At 44.5% G+C, this 23898-nt stretch overlaps 1 protein-coding gene across 1 annotated transcript; it reads left to right on the top strand.

Annotated features, from left to right (window-relative positions):
• Positions 1-935: 935 nt before the first annotated feature.
• STOX1 (storkhead box 1) lies at positions 936-23266 on the top strand. Its single transcript, XM_026106443.2, has 5 exons — positions 936-1724; positions 2729-2800; positions 17383-17535; positions 19463-21782; positions 22188-23266. The coding sequence occupies exons 2-5, from the start codon at positions 2788-2790 to the stop codon at positions 22210-22212; spliced, it is 2511 nt and encodes an 836-aa protein (XP_025962228.2). The 5' UTR covers positions 936-1724; positions 2729-2787; the 3' UTR covers positions 22213-23266.
• Positions 23267-23898: the final 632 nt, after the last annotated feature.

The raw sequence follows: 23898 nt of genomic DNA, 5'->3' as shown, positions 1-23898 counted from the left end.
GGTTTGTTGTTTACCAGTGGTGAACTTAGCTTTCTACTTTCGTGTCTTTCCTCAAACAAAGCTAATGACTTGTGCTTGGTTAAAACTTGCTGTAGAGTCTAATAGATGTTTTCTTACTTGGGGGGGGCAGGGTTAAATCTTTTCCTTGTCCTGAGGAGAGGAAAAGATGGCTGTAGTGTTGGGGGATATTATGTGGTGACAAAGCCTTGCAACAGGCTGGCAGTCGGTCTGGAAATCCTCTGCTTATCCATTGGATCCAGTAATACGGCTGCGGGAAACGTGCACTCAGCTCTCTTCCCTCTTGCGACCGGAAGGTGTATGAAGGGCAGCACGCGGGGGGCTCGGGGGGGTGATAACGCGCGCAATGATTACGATGCACTGACAAACGCAGCGACTGCGTAGCGTGACCGTGGGATGGCAGGGCTGAGCACAGCGGGACTGGTGAGAGCTGGCAGTGCAGGTACGGTCAGCAGTGAACTCATTCAAGTATTTACTTCACCTTTAACAAAGTTGAAGAAAAGAAAAACGAATACACTCTAGATGCTTTTTTCAGTGACAGGGGCTTGTGTAAAGCGGACTGTCCTAATGAATCTGCAGTTTAACGATGTGTACAAATCCCCCGGGGAAGGCGCTCTGAATGGGGTACGGCGTCGCCCCGTTAGCACCAGCTCCTGAGCAGCGAGCAGTGCCTGTGTCCTGACACGTACCGCTTTTCTACAGCAGGTGAGAAGATGCTCAGCACAGCTCGGCACAAGAGGGGCACACGGTGCGCGTAGCGCCCGAGCCCCGTGCGGAGGGGTGGAAGGGGGAAGCCTGGCCTGCCCCGCTCTCGCACGGGGCCTCGCTTCACGAGAAGGTAACCTGAGACAGGGCAAGAGCAGCGATCCTGGGGGAGGAAAACACGGGGTGGGAGGAATAAAGCCTTTTGTCTCCGTGAAGTTTTACTGCAAACTGGAGGCAGGGTTCCTCCAGCCCGGCGTGGGATTTCCTGGCGCAGCAGGGACGGGGGGAGCAGGCAGGGCAGGGCTGGCTGCACTGCCCGTCGCAGCAGCCGTGCCGGAGCACGCTGGCGGGGGCCCTCCAGCACCGCCGAATTTACCTGCTTTCATCTGAACTCTTTCTCATCTCTGGCGTCCCACCTGCGTGATCCCAGCGGCGAGAAGCTCCCGCTCCCCAGAGCCCCGGTTCATGCAAGCAGGGTAGCCTGGGCTGCCGTCAGAGGCTTTATCAGCTGCAAGTACCGAACCGAGCGCCCCTGCAGCAGGTAGCTTCTGCCTGCAGCGCTTCATGTTAGCGGTATCGCTGCTAATCTGGGCAGGAAAAGCAGGAGGGGGCAGACACAGCCTGCCCCCAGCACCGACAGCAGCAAACTGGGTTTCAGCCACTGGTGGCCTGGTCTGAAGCCAACTCTGCGGTGACCCGGTGACTCGTTGCAATGTAGGCAAGGGCAGTCAATGTTTAGGAAAAACTTGATAGGGAGCAGGCTGGCTGGTGGGTTTTGGCGCTTTGTTGCGGGTAGCGTCGTTTCTTGGAGGAGGTGACTGGATATAACGTGTGTCTGGAGAGCGACACTGGGAAGCACGTTCCAACAAGCTGAGGATTAACTGAGTTTCGTTTGTCACGAACATGTTTGGACGCAAAGGATGATAGGTAGAACGAAACGCTGAGGCCGGCTGTTACAGAAAGAAAAGAAAAGACCACAGAAGGTGCCGTCACCAGCGAAGGTAAAGACGGGCAGCGTGCGGCACCGTGGGGACCTGCGGTGCAGTGGGGCCGTGGCTGCCCGGGGGAAGGCGCTTTGCTACCAACACAGATGGGGTGGCGCGAACTCAGCAGCTGCTTTTACTCTTAATTCCTTTGGAAATGTCAGCAAAACAAAACTCCAAAGGGATCTTTGTAAAAATGCAAAAAAAAAAAAATTTGATGGAAGATATAAGAAGAAATTGGGCTCAGACACATTCAGGTTGCTACCTAAAACATGTAATTATTCACATTAAAATTGTAGGCAATGAGAGTTGTGCAGAAAATGCCATATCGCAGCACTTACTGTCTTTTCCCTCCCTTTCATTAAATTGAATTTATTACCATCCATGGGGTACGCAGAGAACATGCTACCTAATCTGGCAGTATTAAGAAAAAACCCCACGCAGCCTTGGGGGAGAAATCTTTTGAGTATTTTAACCAGATCACACTGGTGAAAACCGCATTTAAGCATCATCTCTGTCTGATGCCTGCAGCGAGCTGGTGCTCAGTTGCTTGTGCCGGCGACCTCTGCAAGCTAACGAAGCCGGCTGCCATGGAGGGATTAGTCGATACATAAAAGTGCAGCTGCTGGATTAGCGAGCGCTCTTCATGCAAGGCTGCTGCTGAAAAAGCCTCCGACACACGAGCCGCTGCAGACGCGCCAGCCTGCTCGACCACTGTGGCTCGTAAGTGGAGCATGCTGAATTTCAGCTCCGGATACTGACTGCTGCCTCACGGTTCCTACTCAAGGTGTTGGTTTTGGTTAGTTGTGGTCAGTAAAGCCCTTCTTATTCGCTGTTCCTGGAGGCTGGACACGCTGGGGTCACTAATCCTCGCATCTGTTTGCCCCCGGTCCCGCAGGGCTTGTGTCGGTGCGACCGGCCGAGCATCCCGACGGCCTCCCTCTCCCGGCCGGTTCGGAGCGAGAGCAGGCGGCACCGCGGCACGGTGGTGCTTCTGCAAATTTTCTGTGTTGTTTTGACAGGTTTTACTAGGATTGTTCTCAGTTGTGCGTACAGGAGGTAGCAAGCTGGAAAAATTGACATGTATAATGCAGGTAAGTGGTAAAAAAAAAACTTGTAGTCTTTGCTTTGTGTCAGTTCTGACGTCTGCTTTAGCCCTTTGGTCTGAACCACTTACATTTTAACATTCCCAAAAGGGATCTTAAGTGTCAGCAGCCAAACCGAAGTGGGGATCGCATAAGGCTGAGCAGAAGATGCAGGAGTGAAGTTTAGTAGCCATTTGACCCCTTAGTAACTGCTGTTACTTAGTAAAATGGAAGCAAATCCCTTTTTAGTTTGATTTCTGAAAGTTACAGTGCTTTTAATTGCTCTCATTTTTGGGGAAGTGCTGGTCAGTAATTCCCTCTGTCCAAGGGTGAGTTATCGGTCAAGTTAGAAGTACATTTTCCCTTTGGCAGAAGTAGATCACAAAGCTTTGTGTTGAAGCTAACCAGGAATTCTTCAAGTAAAGGGGCAGTTTTGAATTCCTTTGTTTTTTTTTCTCAGCAAGAAATTTGTCAGCTTTTGGAAGACTTCAGTAATTCTTAACATCCTGTTTCAAAACTTTCAACACGAAAATTTCCAATGTCTTGCCTGTGTTGCCTTTGGCCAGCTCAACCTGTTTATGCATCTCTTAACACCAGACTTCGCTTAAATCATACGCATTTTTTTCTTTTCCTGGCATTTACCCTTCATCCCCAGTAACGTGTAGCAAACAGCCATTTCCTGCCTCAGCTCCGCTTTCTGACTGGGGCACTGATTTGGGGAGAGTCCCCGATCCCGGTGTTTCTGACCCTCTTGATTCCCAGCAGCCCCTTTTCTGCTGCAGAGCGGCACTGGCTGGATCCAGGCGTCAACTACGCGGGTAAATGAACTACACAGTTTCCCTGTGGTCTTGCCTCTGGCTGCAGTAATACCCAAGGGGGGTTCCAACCCGTTAGTCAAAATTCTCCCACAGTTTCTCTAATCAAATTCCTTTGAGAAGCTTCTGCATGAATGTCACTTTTTCAAACATTTTTTTCCACATTTGATGTTGAAGGGATATTTTAATGGTTTTACTTCTGTATCTGGAAGGTTAGCTGAAACCAATTTGCAATTTGAGTGCCTTTGTTTAGTTAATTTTCTGCTAAAAATTGATGTATTCTGTGCCTTTTCTTCCATCGTTTATCATAGTGACCATTTTCTGCTCTGGAAGATCTTTCTCCCACTCCTTTATTTACATTTTGCTCTAGGAAAGCAAGTGACAAAATCGATGACTACAATGCAAGGGGCAAGAGTCTTTTGTTCTCTTTTTATTGACACCACATTGGTTTTTATTTCATATACAGAAATGTTGACAGCTTCTCCTGGCAGTTCAGAGGAGGTTTATTCTAGAGAAACTTGCTGGGCAGTTGAGCACCGTGGCATTAGGGAGTAGCTCCTACCCTGACTGATGTCAGCCACTGGAAGATGAATCAAATAAAGGGGAAATCCAACCCCAAAGCTTATAAAGTTTCAGATAGAAAACTGTGCTGCTGTATTTATCCCCAGGTAAAATCCCAAATGTCTTTCTCTCCCCTCTGCGGCTGGGAGCCCAGCTCCAGTTTGCACAGCAGTCTTGGTGCAAGCTTTCATATCCCCCTTGGGGGATGGAGGGGGACAAGGGAGAATCGCCGCAATCCAGACCTCCCTCAGCGGGTTAAGTAGCGGTAGTTTTAACCTTTTCCTCTTGATTTGTTTACCAGCCTCTCTCTGTGGAAATGCTAATATCCCTTTGTAGGACAATCTCCTGTGCTTAGCCGAGTTGTTTAACACATTTTTAACCGGGTCCTCAGGGACAGACTGCGCTCTCCCACCTCTCCTGTACGCAGTTACGTGAGAGCCGTGCAGGGTCGGGGCTCAGAGAGGCACAGGGGACCCTCAACCCAAATTAAATGCAACTGGAAATGCTCAGTTTGAAGGCACCGGCCACCAGACCTTTTGAGGAGAGAAACTGAGGTAATCAGTCCAGGAGAACGCATTTCAGTAGTGCCTAGTTTGTCATCCTTGGCCATAACCAGCTCGTTTCAGTCATCCCAACCTTCCTTCTCCCTTGACAGCAGTGTTTTCGATGTGCCTGAGCTGCCTGGCCCCCTTTTTGTGGCTCCCCTCTAGTAGAAGTGAATGATGCAAGATCAAAATTGTTTTGCTTTGGCTTTAGAGGCGTCTGTAGTAGTCAAGAACCTGCTGCCTGTTCAGGATCTCTGCTGCAGGGCTGCGAATTATTCAGTGGGGAAAGCTAATAAACCCTGCACCTTTCCAGTTAGGCTGAGGCTGGGATGTGCATGCAGACTGTGACTTTATTCTGCCTTGGTCTGCCTTGGACAGCGCACTTTCCTGTGAAGGCTAATGACCTGAGAGGTGCCAGTTTGGGGGAACTGGTCTCCTTATTTCCTGGTGACTCCCCGGAGCAACTTGGGCAGTGACCTCTGGGGTGCCGACACGTGGGTCCGCGGGCACCGACCGCCTCGCGACAGAGGCTGCTGCACGCTGAACTCCTCTGCACCGCTTGTCTCTGCTTTTATGAACCGTTTTGAAACCTCACGTGTGGAGCTGGAGTCCATGCATAACTGTGTATCTTCTCTATTTCTTAACATTTCCAGATCTTGCTTAAAATGAGAGACGTGTTCTTTTTCAAAACAGACTCGGTAAGCTTTTAGAGAAGGTTTATTTTCAAACGAGTGAGCTAAATCTGTTCACAGCAATTAACGTTAGTATTGGCATCATCCTGCTACAGCGTCTAATGAAGGAAGCTATAAATGATGTCATGGCCCCGTGAGCAGCAGACTCCTGTTTTGCCGTCTCGGTATTTTGCCTACAAAGCAGTGGATTTGCTTGTTAGGCAGCTCTGTAGCTGCACACAGCAACAGTCGCCCTTACCGAGGGTGGCAGCTCAGCAAGAGGCCAGGGATGTGCTGCTCCGATTCCTTTCTTGCCGGTTCCCTTCCTTCCAGTGTTTCCTCCTGCCTCCCAAGCGGGGACGGAGGTTTGCAAATCAGGGCAGAATAATTTGGTACGGGAGTGCTGCTGGTTTCCATGAAGTGTAATTCACAGTATGTGGTCATACTTCGTGTTGGACCAGTTCTGTTCCTTTTCATTTTCTTCAGGCTCGAAAAAGATTGGGCAGCCTAAAGCGGTGCTTTATTTTGCAGTGCTGTGTATAGGCTGTCAGAATATGAAGAATATGAACGATTTAATTGCATTCTTAACTGTTTCATTCTTACACATTATTTTCAGAGTTATTTTCAGCAAGATCCCTGAGCCTGAACTTGCTAGCTTGTATAATCTGTTGTAATTGGGCTTTTCCAGTTGTCTCAGTTGTTCCAGTGGTGGCTTTGCCAATGTATCTTCAGGGGGAAAGAAGGAAGAAAGTATTTGTACTCCTTGAAGGGCAACTTTTAATCTACCTTGCTATTTTCTGCTTACTAATTTAATTCTCTCAGTGTTGTCTCTCAGGCTTTGTAAACCTTATGTTATTTCACAGTGTTTAGCACCGCATTTTAACTGGTATTGAGCACTTAGCATTGACTTCAGGCAAGGTTGTATCTCTGAGTGGTCCATGCTTTTCCATATCAAGTTCTTAGCAAGGTATTAATCCTGTATTATAAAACCTTTTATTGCACTAAATTGAATTGCCATATTCGAACAGTAAATCACCACAGGGATGTACCAGGTGCTGTAATGCTCTTGAAAAATCCTGATGGATTTACCAGATCTGCTCAGATTGAATTACATCAAAGGTGTGATCTGCAAAAGCATTTGTGCGTGTGCATTTTTCACTGCTTTGGCAAGCAGTCTTTAGTAGCACTGTTTAACGAGTAAGTACTGCTGAGCAGCAGCATATCAGATCTCTGTGTAACAAACTCCATCCAGTTTAATTTACTCTGACTTTTTAAAAAAAACTACCTCTAAAAGGATTGGTCATGAAGAAGTTGATATGTACTGTCTGTTTTTCAGTGCTAGAGATTTTCAGCAGAAGAAGCTCTTCCTTGTGTTTCAAGAAAAGAGGCTGACTTGTGCCATGCTCAGTCTTTCGAATTCTTGCATCTCGAACCCTGAATGGCAAATTTTAACTGCCTTAATGCTCATGTAGGATGAGGGCATTTGAACTGAACTCATTTTTCTCTCTCTCGGTTTCCTGGCAGGGAGATAAGACAGCAGTTCGTGAATGTCAGTTTGCTGTTATTTTAATAACATGTAGACAAATAAATGGCATTAATTAGTAGTGCTTCCCCTATAGTTATTCATATGGTTCCAAAAGTGGAGATGTAATTTCAAGGTTAGTTTTAGCTTGTGTCTAGCCCCATCCTGCTGCAGGAGGTGCCCACTTCACCGCTGTGGAGAGCACCAGCTCTAGCAAGCAGCATGTACTGATGCAGTTCAGTTATGAAAACAGTAGCTGTTTGTTTGACGGCTGAGGAGAAATCCAATGGTTTTTCCATATGGATGCTGTTTCGCATGGCCTTGTTAACAACGTGAAGTAAGTGTAACCGTCCCCTTTTTTCTTTACTTGGGTGTAATCCAAGAAAACCTCACAGCTGGGGAGGTCAAAAGTGCTGGTGCACTGGGTTACGGAGAGCAGGGTGGCCAGAGTGGGGGGCGAGAGGGGCGGCGTGAGGCACGGTACCAGCGTCGGGCTAAACCAGACGGCTGCTTTAGACCTTCGAAGAGGCTCGGGGAGCGTAGCCTCGTGCTGCGCGTTTTATGCTTCCTTCTCACGTAAATTAGGATAAGTTCCCAGGAATAAAATAATAGCCCTGCACTTGCTTTCCTTTTGGAGGTGTTTCTTCAAATGTTACTACTTTTGTTTAAGAGAAGAATTGCTGTCTCTTTTCTTCCCCATCAGGAAAATACAATTGTTGGTGTGTCCAGATGTCCGACACCTTATCAGGGGTGACCAGAATCTCTCTTCAGTCAATCACAACAGCGACACTGGGAAGTAGATCCTCTTTCTGAACTCAGACAGTTTAGATGAGCTGTTGAGACTACTTTGGTTTTCTTAAGGGAAACTACCTGCAGCCTCGTGCATTGTTTTAATGTGGAATTAAACCAGTGGGACTTCACATTAATGACAGCCTAAAGGCCTGCCGTGACCTGCCGGATTCCTGAAATCGAGTCAGGATCAGGGATCAGGCCCTTGGCAGGTGGCCTCTGGGAAGGACGAGGGCACTTGGGGAAGGAGGGCTGCAACATTCCCGGCGCTGGCTAATCCCGCTCCGGGCCAGGGGCCAGGGCCAGCGTCCCTGCATGCAGGTACTTGCCTTGGGTAGCTCTGCCGAGAGCAGCCAGGGTTTCCTTTCCAGAAGTCCCCTGTGCTACCTAGGAATTGCTGGATCTGAATCCTTCTAGGAATTTTCCAATCGTTGTCCAGGATTTCCAAACCAGTTCCCTGGGTCGGGAACTGTGCTGGGAATTACCACCAGCTCTCTAGAGGCTTCCCTTTGCTTTCCAGGAATTCCCTAGGTGCTTTCTAGGAGTTTTCCCGCTGCTTTCCAGGGGTTTTCCCACTGCTCATTGCTCTAGGACTTCCCCATTCCCCACTGCAGTTCTGCTCTTTGGAGCAGCTTAAAAGTTCTTGGCAGTCGTTGCTTATTGCTGGAATACAATAGAAAAAGAAATATTGAAGGCATGTAAAGTTGGGCTTCTTGGATAATGACATCAAGGTGTTAATGTTTTTGAGGTAACTGTTTTTACGTATCTACTGTGTTGCAGATTCTTAATTCCTAAGGGTTAAAGCCCATTTCAGAATGGCATTGACTCTGTTCCCATGCACGGCAGTATTACTGTGGAAATGCATCACTGCTGACCACGATTTACCTCTTTAAGTCTGTGTTTAATCCTATGCCAATGTTAGTGGTTAAAACTGATGTACTTGATTTGCTTGACAGGTTTTCTTGTTCAACAGGAGAAAGTTGTCCTAGCCTACTAAAACGAACAACCCTTGTTACTGCAACACAGCTCTGTCAGGATTTTCACTGTATTTGGTGCCTTGGTCTGTCTTACATTTTAATAACTTAAGAAGTGTATCTTTTATTTTATATTTGGCACACAGGATGATTCAGGCTTGAGGGGACCTCAGGAGGGCTCTGGTCCTACCTCCTACTCCAAGCAGGGTCAGCTGTGGGGTCAGACTTGGTTGCTCAGGGCTTTATCCAGTCACATCTTGAAAACCTCCATGGACGGAGACTGCCCAACCTGTCCGGGCACCCTGCTCCGCTGCTGGGCCGGCCTCATGGGGAAAAGGGGCTTCCTTACACCCACTCTGAACCAGTCCTTTTCCAGCTAATGCCCGTTGTCTCTCGTCCTGCCACCACACGCATCCGTGCAGAGCCCGGCTCTGTGCTCTTGATGACCTCCTCGTGGGTACTGGGGGGCTGCTGTCATGTCCTGCCAAAGTCATTTCTTCCCCAGGCTAAATAAGCCCCATTCCCTCAGCTTCTCCTCACAGGGGAAGGGCTCCAGCCCTTGGCCATCTTGGTGGCCCTCTGCCGAACTTGTCCCAGTTTACAGATGTCTTCCCTGTACTGGGAGGTCCAAAACTGGACATAGGATGCTAGACGTGGCCTGAGTGCTGGGTAGAGGGGGATGATCACGTCCCTCGACCTGCTGTCGGTGCTGTGGTTCGTGCAGCCCAGGGTGCTGCTGGCCTCCTTAGCGGCCAGGGCATGCTGCTGGCTCGTGCTCAGCTCGCCGTCTGCCAGGACCCCTGGGCCCTTTTGGCAGAGCTGCTCCCTGCCTGCCTCCCTGCAAGGGCACCGGCCTTCCCAGCAGCAGGGTCACGCATTTGTCCTCACTGAATTTCACAGGGTTCCCCGAAGCTGCTGTGATGCTTTGGGTGTAATCGCATCAGTTCAGCTCTGCAGCTGTGCTTTGCGTTTTGCCACTAACACTTGAAGGAATGGGAGCCTCCTCACTACTGTGAACCTACTAAAAGTAGGTTTGCTTTCATTCAATACAAAACAAAAATAGATTAGATGTATCAGCAGAAAGAGGTGTGTGACCCTATTCAGGTAACTTTGCTTGTTGTTTTAGACTTAAAGAAAGCTTTAATGGTCTTTCGATCACGCAGTCCATGAGCTAAAAACACGCATGATGGCAGCGTGGTTCTCTTTAACCTGATAAAATTGCTGCAGTGCTTAAACAAGAGATTTTTCTTGCTTGTTTTTTTTAACTCAGGTTAGAAAAATATTTGGTATCTGCATTGCCAAAACAACATACGTCCAGAGCTAATTTCTGCCAAATCTTTAGTATGTTTTATATATATATATAAAAAAAAAAACTCCTGGGAAAACTCAAGTAAACAGATACTAGTGCTCTGTATCATTACTGCAACTCACACAGTGCTTTTTATTGCTAACAAACAGCAAAGCTCGATAGGCAAAACCCAACAAACTGCCCGCAGTGGTGAGAACAGAGTGAAACCCTTGTGAATAATCTACAACGTAAAACACTTTTTCCTAATATGCTTCATTGTACATTGATGTACCAGTAGCAATCCAGGTCCCCATTACTGGCAGTGCACAGTGTCTCTGTAAGCAGTCCAATTTGTATTGAAGCAGAAAGCTTTCTGGGCAAGGAAACAACTGAAATTGCAGTTGCTGTTTATTTAGCAAATCCAATGTAATTTTAAAGCTGAAAGACTGTTTATTTCAATAACTGAAATAAACTGGTCTGGTGAAAAATAATTAATTCATTTTGCTTTTCTAAAAAAAAAACAAACTTGTTTTGTTTTTTGCCTTGTTAGCATCTTTTCTCTGTTACTGGAGTTTAACTTTGTGGGCTATGGTCAGCTATAAGTTCAGTTTCCAAGGTCAAAAACTATGCTGAAATTCTGAAATACTTTGGTTACTGCCAAGAAAATGTTGCAGTAAAGCTAGCCCGTAATTCAGAGCACTTGCTCAGGTACTTCATGAACTGCCTCATTCATTTCCCCCCCAGGAAGTGTTCTCCTACATCTTCAATATCCTGCAGACATCTGCACGTCTTGGTGATTTCTGTTGGAGGCTTCACTTCTATTTGTGAGATCTCATCACCCAGTATCTTCACATCAAAGTTTCTGCTAAACTGGCTTTTGAAAAGATATTCACTGAGTCTTCTGTAATACCATGGAGGTGCTCAGTTGCTTTATTTGCCTTTTATCATTTCCTTTTGGCTGAAATGTAAGTGAACTGAAACATGGAAAGGGAGTTTAACAGTGCCAAAGTCTGGAGAAGAGTTTGGGAAATCTGGGCTAAGGTTCTCTAACCAAACTAGCGTTGTTTAAACTGTGGTATCCAAACAACTCCCCTGAGACTGGTTGTGGTGGTAAAGACACTGCTTTTCATTCCTAAGCTGATTTTTCAGTGGGCCATAAATTCTAGCCCAATTAAAGGGTGGGGAAACATTTTCTAGCATAAGGATCATCTTCAAAGCTGGATTTCTGTCTATGGGGAGTGGAAGGAAAATCATCTGTGCACATCCATCAACATCCTGGCTGCTCGCGGAGGTGTGAAGTAGCCCATATACCCTCCAAGCTCTGTTCCCAGCTGAACAGGAAAACTCCCTGCAGCGGGATATGCCTTTTGCAGGATCTGAGGGTATGGGGTGAATTCTCCCCTTGGAGGTGGCAGGTTTTAGCAGTGTTCCTGCAGGAGCTTTTCTAAATTTCTGCAGCGGGCGGGATTTGGCCAAGCGTTGCCTGGGTGTGAGTTGGATGCGATAGCTGTCATGCGTCCCCTGAACCAGGGTTTGCTGGAAACGCAGTGCAGGGGGCTATGTCCTCTTCTGAATAGCTCCATGAGTGCTGCTGCTCTGCAAGACTAGTGCATGGCTTTTCTTGGTGGGGTAAATGTGAACAGAAGACAGGGAGTGGGCAACAAAGTGACATTTGCCCCTTTCTGTGGAGAGGAGGCAGGATCACAGGCATATCTTACTCCTGTGATTGTAGTTTTATATTGTCTGGTTTTTGTAATTGCCTTTTGAGTGACAGCACGTTTCCAGGCAAACTGAGTCAGCCCTGGGGGTACTGCAGCACTTGGAGCTGACCTTTAGCTGAACAGATAGAGGAATTTCTCAACTGCATGGCGATGTTTTTATAGTAAGTCTTTCACTGTGTAGGCAGGTACCTAACCAACACACAGTAATGCTTTCTGCTTAGAACAAAGCTTTTGACATTAAAGAGCTGTTTGGATGGTCCTGAGATTTACTGCAGAAGAGAGGACAGGCTTGGGAGTAAGGGAAAGCTATAGCTGCTTTGGTGGAGAGATGCCAGGGTTGCGATGGGGCTTTTTGGATCAGGCCAAGTGGAAAAGATGTGCTTGTGCGAAATTCCCACAGCATTGCACGGCAGCACCTGCAGGCAGTTACAGGAGCCAGGAACAGCATCAGCGGCTTGTTCTCTGCTGTTGCGCTGCTTGTTCCTGTCCCGCTGTTGGCCTCGATGGGCTAGTCACTGTGCTTTTTGTAACTCCTCCGAGACCATTTCATTTCATGGTATTTTTTCCTCCCTGCAATGAAGGTTTGGAACCAATCTGTTTTGTAGGATCAAGCCAGACGCTGAATGCTGAAATATTTGATCTTCCTCGCTATCAGCCACGCTGGTTACATTTAATGCCATATGTGAACTGACTGAAAAGCTATGGGCAAGTTAAAATACAGGAAAAATAATTGTCTTCAGTGCTTTTGCTTGTAGTTCTGTTTCACTGGCATGTGCCACTTGTGCTTGTGAAGAGTGAGAGTGCCCCGGGGGCAGCTGTGTTTATTGCTTCGCTTGTTGGCTATTTCCACTGTTGTGGGTGGACTGCATCTCCAAGCACAGGACAACTCACCTGCCAGCCTTCAAGGGAGCAGAAGTGATCAGCTTTCCTTTAAAGAGCCTGTCTGAAACTGCATGCCTGTTCTTGTGTTTGGGCAATGTTTGAGGAGCTTGAAACCTGCTCTCAAGATGTTCTTGGAGCATTTAAGTGGACGTGTCAGCGGCCTCGGTAAGTGTTCAAGGGGTTGATCTCCCTCAAGGTCAGAGATTTGAGTTTCAGTGGCAAAACTTTCCCACTGTCCCTGGCCTAACAAAAACTGTGCCATACCGAACACGGTGTCTGCTGTGTAAGGTGTTCCTGCTCTCAGGCTTGATCGAAAATTTGCCAGGGAGAGCTCTGTTGATTTCACAAGCCTGTATCTCCTGTCTTTCCTATCGAAACCTGCTTTGTTTTCACTGTACCTACTTCTGTTTTAGTGTGGGTGATGAAACAAAAGACGGCTGTGGGTTGCTGTTAAGCCCTAAGGCTAGTGTAAGGATTTAATGGCTCTTAGCTAGGAACCTCAGAAAGCATTTTAAAGGTTATATTTTTAAAAGTTCTCAACACTTGCAGTTGGGACCAGACTTTCAGATGTTGTTGGGAAGGCAAAAAAATTCAACAAAGTAGCACGACATCATCCTCAGTTTTTAAAAGTTAGTGACTGAGTCTAAATAAAGAACATTTTTGCCTAATTTTTGCCTAATTGTCATGATTTGGGAGCATTTGTTCTTGCAAGAATCAGTAGCTATGGAAATCTGACGTGTTGATGTGTATGTAGCTTCTTCAGCACCAGCTGATGAAGTGTCAGTGAGCTTAACTGACACTTAACTTTTGTTTCTTTGAGAGTTGCACAAAACAATCAAACAACAGAAAGATATTGTCTACTGTTCCCAAAGGCTTTTGTTTTTCAGCAACAGATACAAAATTTTACAAGATTTCACTGTTTTTAATGAAACTGAGCTATTTGCTCTTTGCTTCAGTAAAAGGTTGCCTCCCAAAACAGCATCTAGTACACTATGCTTATGCCAAAATAGATTTTTCTCTATCACGTACTTATCATTGAAAATATTTTTAATGGTGTCAACTCTGTCTTTATGTTGTGCATATTATCCTTTAATAGGGAACCTCTTGTAAAATCTGCATTAATGTTCAAAAAGTGATGTTTGCTACATCATTAGATGTAGCATCATTTCTATGATGTTCTAATTAACCTTTTTCTCCCTTCCAATTCCTCCTAGTCTTTTATTATAAAACGTGTCCATGATGTACTCCAGTCTATAGAAAAGCAGAAGCCTTACATTTCTAGCAGGGCTATCCTTGCTTACAGCTTTTCTCGTGCATTTCTGCAAAAAGCAAAGTGCATCAAACATACCAGAGCTCTAATGCAAAAAGGCACAGGATCTGTGGGATCTTCTGCATGTTTAGTTCATAGATCCTTTTAGCTACAAAACAGCAAAGTTGACCTTCTGTTTCCAGTTTTTGTGTCTATTCTATCTCAAACAACAGATGTAAGTAGAGTCATATAATGGAGATTATTGTTGATCTGTATTTCTTTCTTTTTGGAATTAATTACTTATTGTTAACCCTTTATTGTTATTTTATGAATGAATTATTGTTATTTTGAACGGAATTATTGTTTTACGAATGAATCCAACCTTCAAGAACTAAGCTGAGCTCTAGTGAATAAAACACCTGTCTGTTGACTTCCTCAGAATTAGCCTGTTTTTTACCCAGATAAAACTTGCCTTATATGTAATTTTTCTTAGAGGCAGAAGCAAAAATCTTGTAATTGTTAAAGCTCCCAGTGAAAAACAGTAAAGCTCATGTTACAGAGATGGAACAAAAAATTGCTTTGTGTTAGTCAAGAATACTGGAGGCTTTTCTGTTTGCTGACATTTTTTTACCCGATGCTTGTATTACAGATGACTTTCCCACACTGTGATTCAATACGTGCTCCAAAAGGGTATTCTTTGGTTTCAGGTGTCCAGGTAATGAGCAGAGTTTGAATAGACTCGCAAACCAAACTGAAGGTCAATAACGCATGGGTACTGGCAAACTGCCTAGGCTGGAGTTGGTAAACATGATTCTCTACGAGCTGTGCAGTGTGCGAGGTAACTGCGCTGTGTTAAAGCAGCCAGGAGGATTAGCCTGAATTCCTTGACTGATGGCAGCTACCTTGTACATAAGCAAGTAAAAACTGTGAAGAAACCAGGAAGCTGATTCTCCTCAGAAGGTTTATGTGGAGTAGGAGACTGGGGGTTCTGCAGTCTTTTTTTGAGCTGTTAAGGAACAAATATTCATGAGGTCTTTTGAGCACAAAGGGAGTTACTCTGCTTCCATGGGTTTTGGTGATGTGGCGTCAGGCCCACAAGACAGAACTTGCACAAACTCTTAAGGTCACTCTCTTGCAAATCTAAGAAATGGAGCTTTTACATGTTTCTTAAAAAGAAAAAGGAGAACATCTGAAGTGCAATTGTAATAGTTTACCTATGGAAAATAAATAATTTTTTATAAGAAATAGGTTGGATACCTGTAGGCTGTTGCCTGTGCATTTTGCCATGACTGCTTATAAATGTTTCCAGTGGTCTGAATTTTGCTTTTGCTATTTCAGATCTTATTGCAAAGTTAGGAGGGAATGACCTTTAATCTTCATGTTGTAGAGCACTTGTGTACTCTGGCACTATTGATCTATGAATAGCATTATAAATAGTTGGTTTTTTTAAAGGTACGGAAATTTTAGTATTTTTTCCTTCAGTATTAAAATGGCTTTTTCTCAATTAAAGATTATTCTGGCAGGGCCTTCCTTTAAAGGCAGCATGGGGTTTGAGGCTGTGAGACAGATAAGGACAATGATGACAAGACAGTGTACAATAATAATTAATACATTTTGGTGTTTTACTCTTTAGCAGCTTGGTGTTGTGTGAGAAACAGACGGTAAAACTGGCTGCAGCATGCTCTGCCCAGAGCAGAGACCTCAGAGAGCAAACTCTTCACAAGAGTTATTACTGAATACCGACAGTCTTCTCCCATAGAAAGGGAAAGCTTACCATAGTTTCTGCACCTGTGAGGAGTATCTTAGCAACATCACTGAGGAAACGGTATGCCTGGACGTTTTTCTGAGTGCTTTTTGTTGAACATAACTGCAGTTGTAAAACAAAGGTCAAGTGCAATTTAAGCTCTTCAGAGTGCTGTTTCTTAATTCACTTACTGAGAGAAATGTTTGCACTGTAGTTTTCGGCCTAAAGGAAAAGTATCAGGTTACGGAGTCACCCAGCAAACTATCCAGTTGCAGTTTAGTTAAACCTGAATATCACTTAATCTGAGATGTTGCTTCCATGCAGGAAAATTACGGTTAATTTGACTCCATTCTTTGCCTGGTGAAGTAACCAGGTGGGAGCCCCTGCTGCCTTCTGCCTGCTCTGGCAGTTGAGGATACCCAGGGGCTTTCTGCACAGGAGAGTGCAGGGAAGAGCACAAAACTCCAGCAGGTAGTGGCAACAGACCATTGATCTAATAAAAAAAAAAAAAAAGCCTTTTTGTGTGAGAAGCTGTATGAAGTCATAGCCTTACTGTGTGCACAGACCTCAGGTGAGTCCTTGCTCTGTGCTCTGTCATCAGCATTCATATGGTATATGTACTCCAGGTTTATCCTGCATCGTCCACTGGTACTGTGTCAGGACTACTTGCCAGGGCTGCTCTGACTGGGTTTGCCATCTTGTGATGGGAAGAGGGCAGTATTTATCTTCCGTGTTTTATAGATGAGAGAGTTGAGGTGAAGAAGTAAGGCCCTATTCAGACCACTGTCCTCCTCACCGAGTCCCTGATCGGCAGCCGAGAGGACTGTCTGCCCACTTCCTCCAAGGCCCCGGGTGGGAGTCCAGCATCTGCAGCAGAGCACGTCCTGGGGCTGCGCAGGGCTCTGGGAAGGAATCACAGAAAAGTAAACAGGGAAGTACCTGCTCCACGTTCAGTCTTGGGATCCAGGTCTCCAACGTCCTGCCCTTGTGAGCTGGAGGGAAATGAGAACAAAACTGTCCAGCTGCTTGTGGGAGGTGCGCTGTGCTGGGGCTGCAGAGTTACCGGGGAGCAGGGCCACACGCTTCGCCCCTCCGAGTCTTTGCTTTCCCCATGTGCAACAGCGACAGTGTTACTGCCTCTCACCAGGAGAGACAGGGGAGCCTAAAAAACGTGTGCAGTGGTGCAGAAGTACAAATTATGATTGTAACCAGTCCAAAGTCAGTGGTAAGAGGCACCTTTGCCCTCTGTCCGGTCTAGTAGATAATCTCACATTTTAGAGCCCTGTCTATAAATAAGAATTTTACCATTTCTATTCAAATTCTTGTGCTAGGAAAAGGACAAAGGCTTTTGCTGTTTTCTTCCTTCCTGTGTTCTGACTCTGTGAAAACATTTTGTACTTAAATTACTGGATGTTGACTTCTTTCATTAGCTACTCACAGAAATACAGGTTCTGCATTGTTTCGTATGTAAACAGTCACCTGAAAAGTCAGCAGTCATCAAATATAATTCTCTCCCTCAACTCCTTGTTTATTAAGTTAAATGGTGGGTTAAGCTGGGATTTAAAACCAAACAAACCGAATTGCTTAAGCTAACCTTCTGTTTCTTTAATTGCAAATGTTAGAACATTACAACTGCTCTGTTTGGAGCAGTTTTCCTTCTTTGAGAAATATTTCTATTTGAGCAAGTAGCCGGAGAAAATTAGTGGAAGATGAGGTGCTTGTTCTGAGGCAACACAAGACATCTCCAGCGAAAATCTGTGATGTATAATAGAAAAATAAGACACTACTCCGTGCAAACAACCTTTTTTTCTTTCTCTTTCCGGGCTTTAGCTGATGTGCCCCCTGCTCTCATGAATCCTCTCTCCCAGTCACAGTTTGTTCCCCTGGCTGAAGCTCTTCGCTGCACCATATCAGACATGAATGCAGATCATGTGAGGGTTACTCAGGAAACTTTAATGGAACAGTTAGTGAAAAATTATCCAGGTACTGTATTCATTTTTCTCTCCTTTTAGAAGTGACTGTATTATCATGCTCATATTTCTGATATTGGACAAGTCATCAATGAATGTTTAGAAGCAAAGCCAGCAATCTGGAAGAACATAAATCAACCGGCAACTGGGGAAATACATGAATAGGCACATAATCCTCATTGGTCTGCGAGCATCGATAACATTGTTTTGAATAGAATAAGTTTTGCAGATTTTCTTTGAGAATAAGAGAGAGAACTGAGTAGGGAAGCATGCTGAGCATATGCCCTTTCCTATGGGAAAGCATAGATGAGGTAGTTAGATACCAGATATGGAAAAATATGTAAAATACAGTATGCGTCAGTTCACTAAAACTTTGAGTCCTCCTTTCGAGAGAGAGCAACAGAGAGACTGAGTAGGAGTCTACATTTGGTGTCTGCGATCACAAATAGAACTGGCCTCAAATTCAGGTTTATTGGTCAAATTCCAGCCCCTTCCTCTCCAAAAGCAAGTTAATTACACAAAATGAGCTTTAATCCTTCTCTTCTGATGAGGTAGCATTTCCCTTAAATGCTGCACTTGCCTTTCCATCTGAAAAACATCCAATTTCCCTTAGATCTGGAATATTTAAATGCCTGTGGGACTCCATGAAAACTCATTCTGGCCCTCTGCAGAAGCAGTTTGCTTGGTTTGATGCTAAGCTTCCTCTTTTGATTCTTTATAGTCCTACAGTCCTCCAAACGTTACAGGCTGATCTGGTAGGCCAAGTCCTGTTCTTTTTTTCACTACTGGGGAAAATTTTAATGCAACCCCAAAAACGGACCCAGAAACTTGCTGGGAACGTGATATAGTCTATACGTGCATTGAGACAACCACAAGGCAGGATTTTTAGCTCAGCCAGAAGTAACTCTCCAAGTCTGTAGGGAGAGAGAGTTTTTCTTGCCATGTTTTCACCTTGCTGGAAGCATTCATTCTCCCGGGCAGGAGATCAGCGTAAGCCTGGGGCAGCAGGTCAGATGTCACTAGACTAATGACTCTGGGACTGTGACACCTGAGGGAAAAACCAGCAGCCAATACCATTCACAGCAAGGTAAACTTGACAACTGTCATCTGACAAACCTCTACCAGAAGCTTCAGAGAGAGTAATAAAAGCTACTGTTAAATAACCTGCCCAGAGGGAAAAGTTTTGAACAACACATTGTTTGGCTTGTTTGCCGGCAGAAGGTCTCTCTCGTGAATATCATACCCTGACAGACGCAGAGAGAACACCCTTTTTATTTGAAGGAGAACATCCTAAACTCCAGCACAGCAGTGCTGCTGTTAAATTCAGAAATGCAGCTGCTTTTGCCTTCTTCCCCAGGGGTGTCCTTACCTCATCAGTGAGGAATGGCCTTGAGCAAGGAAAAAGTGTTTTTACTGCTCTGTAAGACACTGGCTGGATTGCAGCTACCAGGGCCCCGGGCTGGATGGTGCTCCCCTGCTGCCCTCACCTGGCTGGCCCAGGAGGGCTCTCCCCGACCCAGGGCTGCAGCGGGTGCTGGCTCTGGATTTGGGGCCACCCTTCGGGCACGTGGACACCACTGCACAGCGTGGCTGCCTCCGTTCTGCGGGGAGCCCCAGGGCTGGGGGCGGCTGCATGGGGAGGGTACAGCAGGGCGCGGGCACGATTGCTGGCTCTGGAAGCTCGGCAGAGTGATGATGAATTAAAAACATCCTGCATTTTGTCCTGTGATATTAGACACTTCCAGGCTGAAATCAAGTTTTTCCTATTCAGAACTTCAGTTGGTATGGCAGTTCCAAACTTTCTTCTGAATCCTGCAAACTGAATTCACCAGCTATATCATGTCTGAGTTGCTTCTAGTTCTACCGAAGTTATTTTTTGCCAGCTCTCATTATATTTGAAATCTTATTTCTGATTTTAAATATCTGTATCTTTGTTGCAGGTATTGCAGTTCCCTCCCACAAGATTGTATATAACACCCTTGGCACGCTGATTAAAGAAAGGAAGATCTATCATACGGGAGAGGGATACTTCATCGTGACCCCCAGCACCTACTTCAGCGCACACGACGCCACAGAAGCCAATAAAAGGGTCCAGCTGGAGGACAGTTGCTGTTCATCCCCTTCTGTCACTTACCTTGTAAGCATACAGAACTGCGCAGACCTAAGGAAAGAAAACATTCCTACGGTTTCCCCTTACAGACCCTGCCATTGTTTCCCTGACAAGAATATGCTCTGTGAACAAAGACATCGGCAGCTAATGAACCATGCACCTAATGGAGGCGGTAACAGAGGCTGCAGTGAATTGAAGCCTTCAATTCAAAATCAAGGCGTGTCCTCATCGGGTGAAACCCATTCCTGGGACACCATCAAATCCCTGACATCAGTGAAAGAAAAACGGAAATGTAAAAGGTTTGGCTTTGGCCTTTTCTGGCGAAGTGCTTCTAAAAAAGAAAAAAGTAAGAAAGACTACTCCACCTTTTCAGCCCAGTTTCCTCCCAAGGAGTGGCCAGTCAGGGACGAAGATGACTTAGGTAATATTCCACGTGATATTGAACATGAAATCATCAAGCGTATTAACCCTATGCTTACAGTTGATAATTTAATTAAACACACAGTATTAATGCAGAAGTTTGAGGAGCAGAAAAAATATATCAGTAAAGGTACCTCAGCTGAAGTGTCAACAGTCGGGCAAAAGCATCTGTCAAAGGAGTGTGTTCAAAAGACACAAAGTAAAACAGAAAAGCATGGCAAGAGAAACAAATCAAGCAAAGAGAAGCAAATTAGCAGAGGCAACAGGAAATCTCAAATACAAGAGCTAACATCCCAAAGCGAAAAACTGGAAGAGCACCTGTCACTGCATGTTACCAACCAACAGCCATTTGATATAGCTGTGGAATCCCAAGTCATATATAAAAAACAAATTAAGAACCCTTTTCAGGGTCTGTCGTGGAGACACAACTTTTACGTGAAAGGGCAAAAAGGTCAGAATAACGGTCAGCTGAAGTCCAGGACTCGAAAGCAAGAAAGGGGTTTACAAAGACCAAGGTCTTTGGATTCCTCAAAAACCTTTGAATATGAAGCTGAACAACTGGTTGCTGAACAGCAGGCTGACAAAGCCAAGCCAGACAAATCACTCCATGTTAATAGGTCTTCCCTCCAACTAAAGAAAAACGGTTTAAGTGAAAACGTTAGTTGTCCGCAAGGCAGTACTTTGCAAATAGATGGCAAATGTAAATACGCTATGGAGAGTAATATTTCTAAAAACAACATCCGCAGACAAACAGCCAAAAAAAATCCCGCTGCTGTTCAAAAATCCCCTGACTCCTACACTGAAGATAATGTTGTGTGCAAAGAAGATGCAAAATATTCATTACATCTGAAAGATGAGCATTGCAAATACAAAGCTGAGTCTGCATGTAAATTACTAGATCAAACATCAAATGAATTTCAAAATGTCAGCCTTTCAAATTATACAACCAGAGCTAACCTGCTAAAAAAGCCTGGTGTGAAATACAGACAAAAGACTGATAAAAAGAATGAACTTGCATTTAAATATGACTGTACCAGCTGCCCTGCATCAATGAAGCTGGAAGGTGAAGGATTTACTGATGACTGCCATCTTATGTACCAAAAAGCACATGATGGTAACACCTGTAGTTCATTATATCTGGACAACAATTTTGAACACAGCGAACCAGGTCACTTGCATCCTGGCCGTGCTTTTTCAGATAGAGAGGACTGGAATAACGCTGTGCAAAAAGTGGAGGCAGCTATGTCCGTAAAAAACTGGAAGGTTAATATTCATCCAGCGCAGTACAACACAACTGTAAACAAATGTGATTCTGGAGAGTATGAATATAAGGAATGTGCTAGTCTTGCTGAATCAACAGATGGCTCAAAAGCGCATCAGAAAACAGATTTCACTAGAGAAAGTTGTTTTTGCAGTCGGGTGCTTCTGACAGTTCACAGAAAGGAAGAGGAAACTGGCCTTACTGCATGTGTGAAGACTTCAGCTGTAACAAATTTCTGCAATGCTAATGAGGCTGACTCAGATACTGACACTTTGCAGAACTCCACCTATGCGATGGGAGAAGGGCTGGCATGCTGTGCTGTGGGTCCACAGGCCAAAGAAATGAGAAACCCTGTGGTGAAAAAGAGTCTGATTTTTAATAATGCTTGTACTGTGATTTCAGGACAGAATCACTTAGCAGGAACAGAAAGCCACAGCATCACAGGAGACAGTGGAATTGACTCCCCAAGGTAAGAAGATTTATGTAACTATGTTAGATGTTTTATTTTCAAAATAACAATCTGATTTTTAGAGAATTGCTGCTGTAAATTATAAATGCCCCTTCCCAACAACAAAATTATGATGTTTAAAAACTTTTGTATTATAACCCAGAAAAACTCAAATTGTACAGTCTTCGCATGTCTTTTAACATGAATGTTCCCCATAAATCAGCTGTACAGATGCTGTTTGGATTATTCTTCATGAGCAAGAAGGTATTATGAGCTCCACGTTACAAATAGAGATGCCAAAGTGCAGACATGTTAGGAAGCACAGTGATGGATAAACTCAATGTGATCCCGGTAACAGGAAGGCTTAGCTTGCATTGATGTTGCCATGTAACATTACAGATATTGTCATCTTTTCTCCCCTTGTAGACCAAGAATAAAGAATCCTTTATAAAGGTTTTCAGTCATAATTACAATGACGAACTGTCTGACTTGCTCACAGCTGGCAGCAGGATGTGCATGTCACCTGAACTAGTGGCTTTTGCTTCCTTTTGTATGGTATGTGCTGCCTGCAACTATGCAATCTCTTTTCAGAAAAGCTTGTTGAAAATTTGCTCCATGGAAAAAATGTTAGTATGAAATAATATTTTACATGGTTACATATATAAAAACTACAAAACTGTTAATGTAATCTGAAGTAGGAAATTTTCACCTAAACTGGCAAAAATGTAAGTTAAAATGTTGGGAGGGAGAAATTATACCCATTTTTTAAATAGCATTATATGTTCTCAGGAACAAAAATTATTGATATGTAAGCATAATTAAGCCACTCGAGTTCCCATTAGACATGTATTATCATCTTGAGAAACTAGTATATGAAGGAATGGATCATGTACTATATTTTTAAAAGAAATGCCACACTTTTTTTCTTCTTGCACTGGGAACATAGAGCTTCTGACTGTGCATTCTTTCAGCATGCTTCTAGTTTGTTACTTGAATATGGATGCCTGAAATCTTTTGGACACTCTTTAGCAAAAAAAAAAATTCAAAGGATTGTTTTGTTTGTTTGTTTGTACTTACAATGTCTGTGATACTAGAATCTAAGCCAATTCTGTTTATTTCTAGAACACAAAAGTCTGACATCTAATAATTCTGCTATTTTAGATAGACTGAAAAGATGACAAAGCTTCCTGCAAAATGTTGAAAGCATAAGTAGTAATGCAAAGGGTGGAAGGCTACTTGCAAAAAATTCCTTGCTGCTGACTCTAGTCATGTTTGATTACTTTTTCTAACTCAGCTTTGTAAACTCTCCCTTTGTAACAGCATTTACAGTACTGTAAATGCTATCAGTCTCATCTGTGAGGCTGTCCCTAAATTCAAAGCTGTTTGTGCAAACTTTCATCTGTGGTATTTTGAGTTCTGCTGTGTATTCCTGTTGCTCTCATATTTCAGTGCTTTTTGTGACTGTTTCTAATAAAAATAAAGACTGATATACTTCATTCAAATCACATCATTAACCTGAAAATGTTCTGTACCAAATAACAGGCCTATTTTACACTGCAGTTCTTAGAAGCATTTCCTGCTTGTGAAGCAGGCCCTGAACTCCAAACCTTATGTCAGAAAACAAAGCAAACTCAAAGCAAATTGGCACAAACCTTGTTTGTACAAAAGCTCTTTAAATTGTGAAGAAGGAAGTTTTTTCTGCTGGGTTGTTATGAAGACAACTACTGGGTCTCTTCACATGTGGCAAAACAGGATTTAGTCTTTGCAAATTAGAAGTCATTGATGCGGGAGGGAAGGGATTTGATCAGGGCTGCTGTTTTAAAGCAATCTTTGCAGCCCGGTACGTGCAGGTGCACCCCTGCACTGCTGCTAACCTGGGCTTGCCTTCTGCTAAGGACGCGACAACTGTGACAACTGCTTTCCAGCTTTTACTTCAGAAGACAGCTTTAGGCTTTCTAATTCTGTTTCCTTCCTGTGACTAGAAGTGGCCTGTGCTGCTTTCATGACCAAAGGGTTGGGGTCCTTTATAAACATGGTCATATAGAGACCTCAGGCTCTTCGACTTAAAATGAGTGTTAAAACTTGTGTCCAGTAGCGATGGAGGCAGAAGGCTAAATGTGCAGTTACAAATGTCAAT

This window comes from Dromaius novaehollandiae, chromosome 6 (assembly GCF_036370855.1).
Source record: "Dromaius novaehollandiae isolate bDroNov1 chromosome 6, bDroNov1.hap1, whole genome shotgun sequence".
Classification (NCBI taxonomy): domain Eukaryota; kingdom Metazoa; phylum Chordata; class Aves; order Casuariiformes; family Dromaiidae; genus Dromaius; species Dromaius novaehollandiae.
The sequence above is the reverse complement of the archived record's forward strand: the minus strand, read 5'-3'. Positions and strand labels throughout refer to the sequence as shown.

What these genes read in the sequence shown, in the direction of transcription:
- STOX1 (XM_026106443.2), top strand. An exon ending in GTTAGTGAAAAATTATCCAG is followed by an intron (nt 17,536 to 19,462) that starts GTACTGTATTCA and finishes TCTTTGTTGCAG; the next exon opens with GTATTGCAGTTCCCTCCCAC. An exon ending in AGTGGAATTGACTCCCCAAG is followed by an intron (nt 21,783 to 22,187) that starts GTAAGAAGATTT and finishes CTCCCCTTGTAG; the next exon opens with ACCAAGAATAAAGAATCCTT.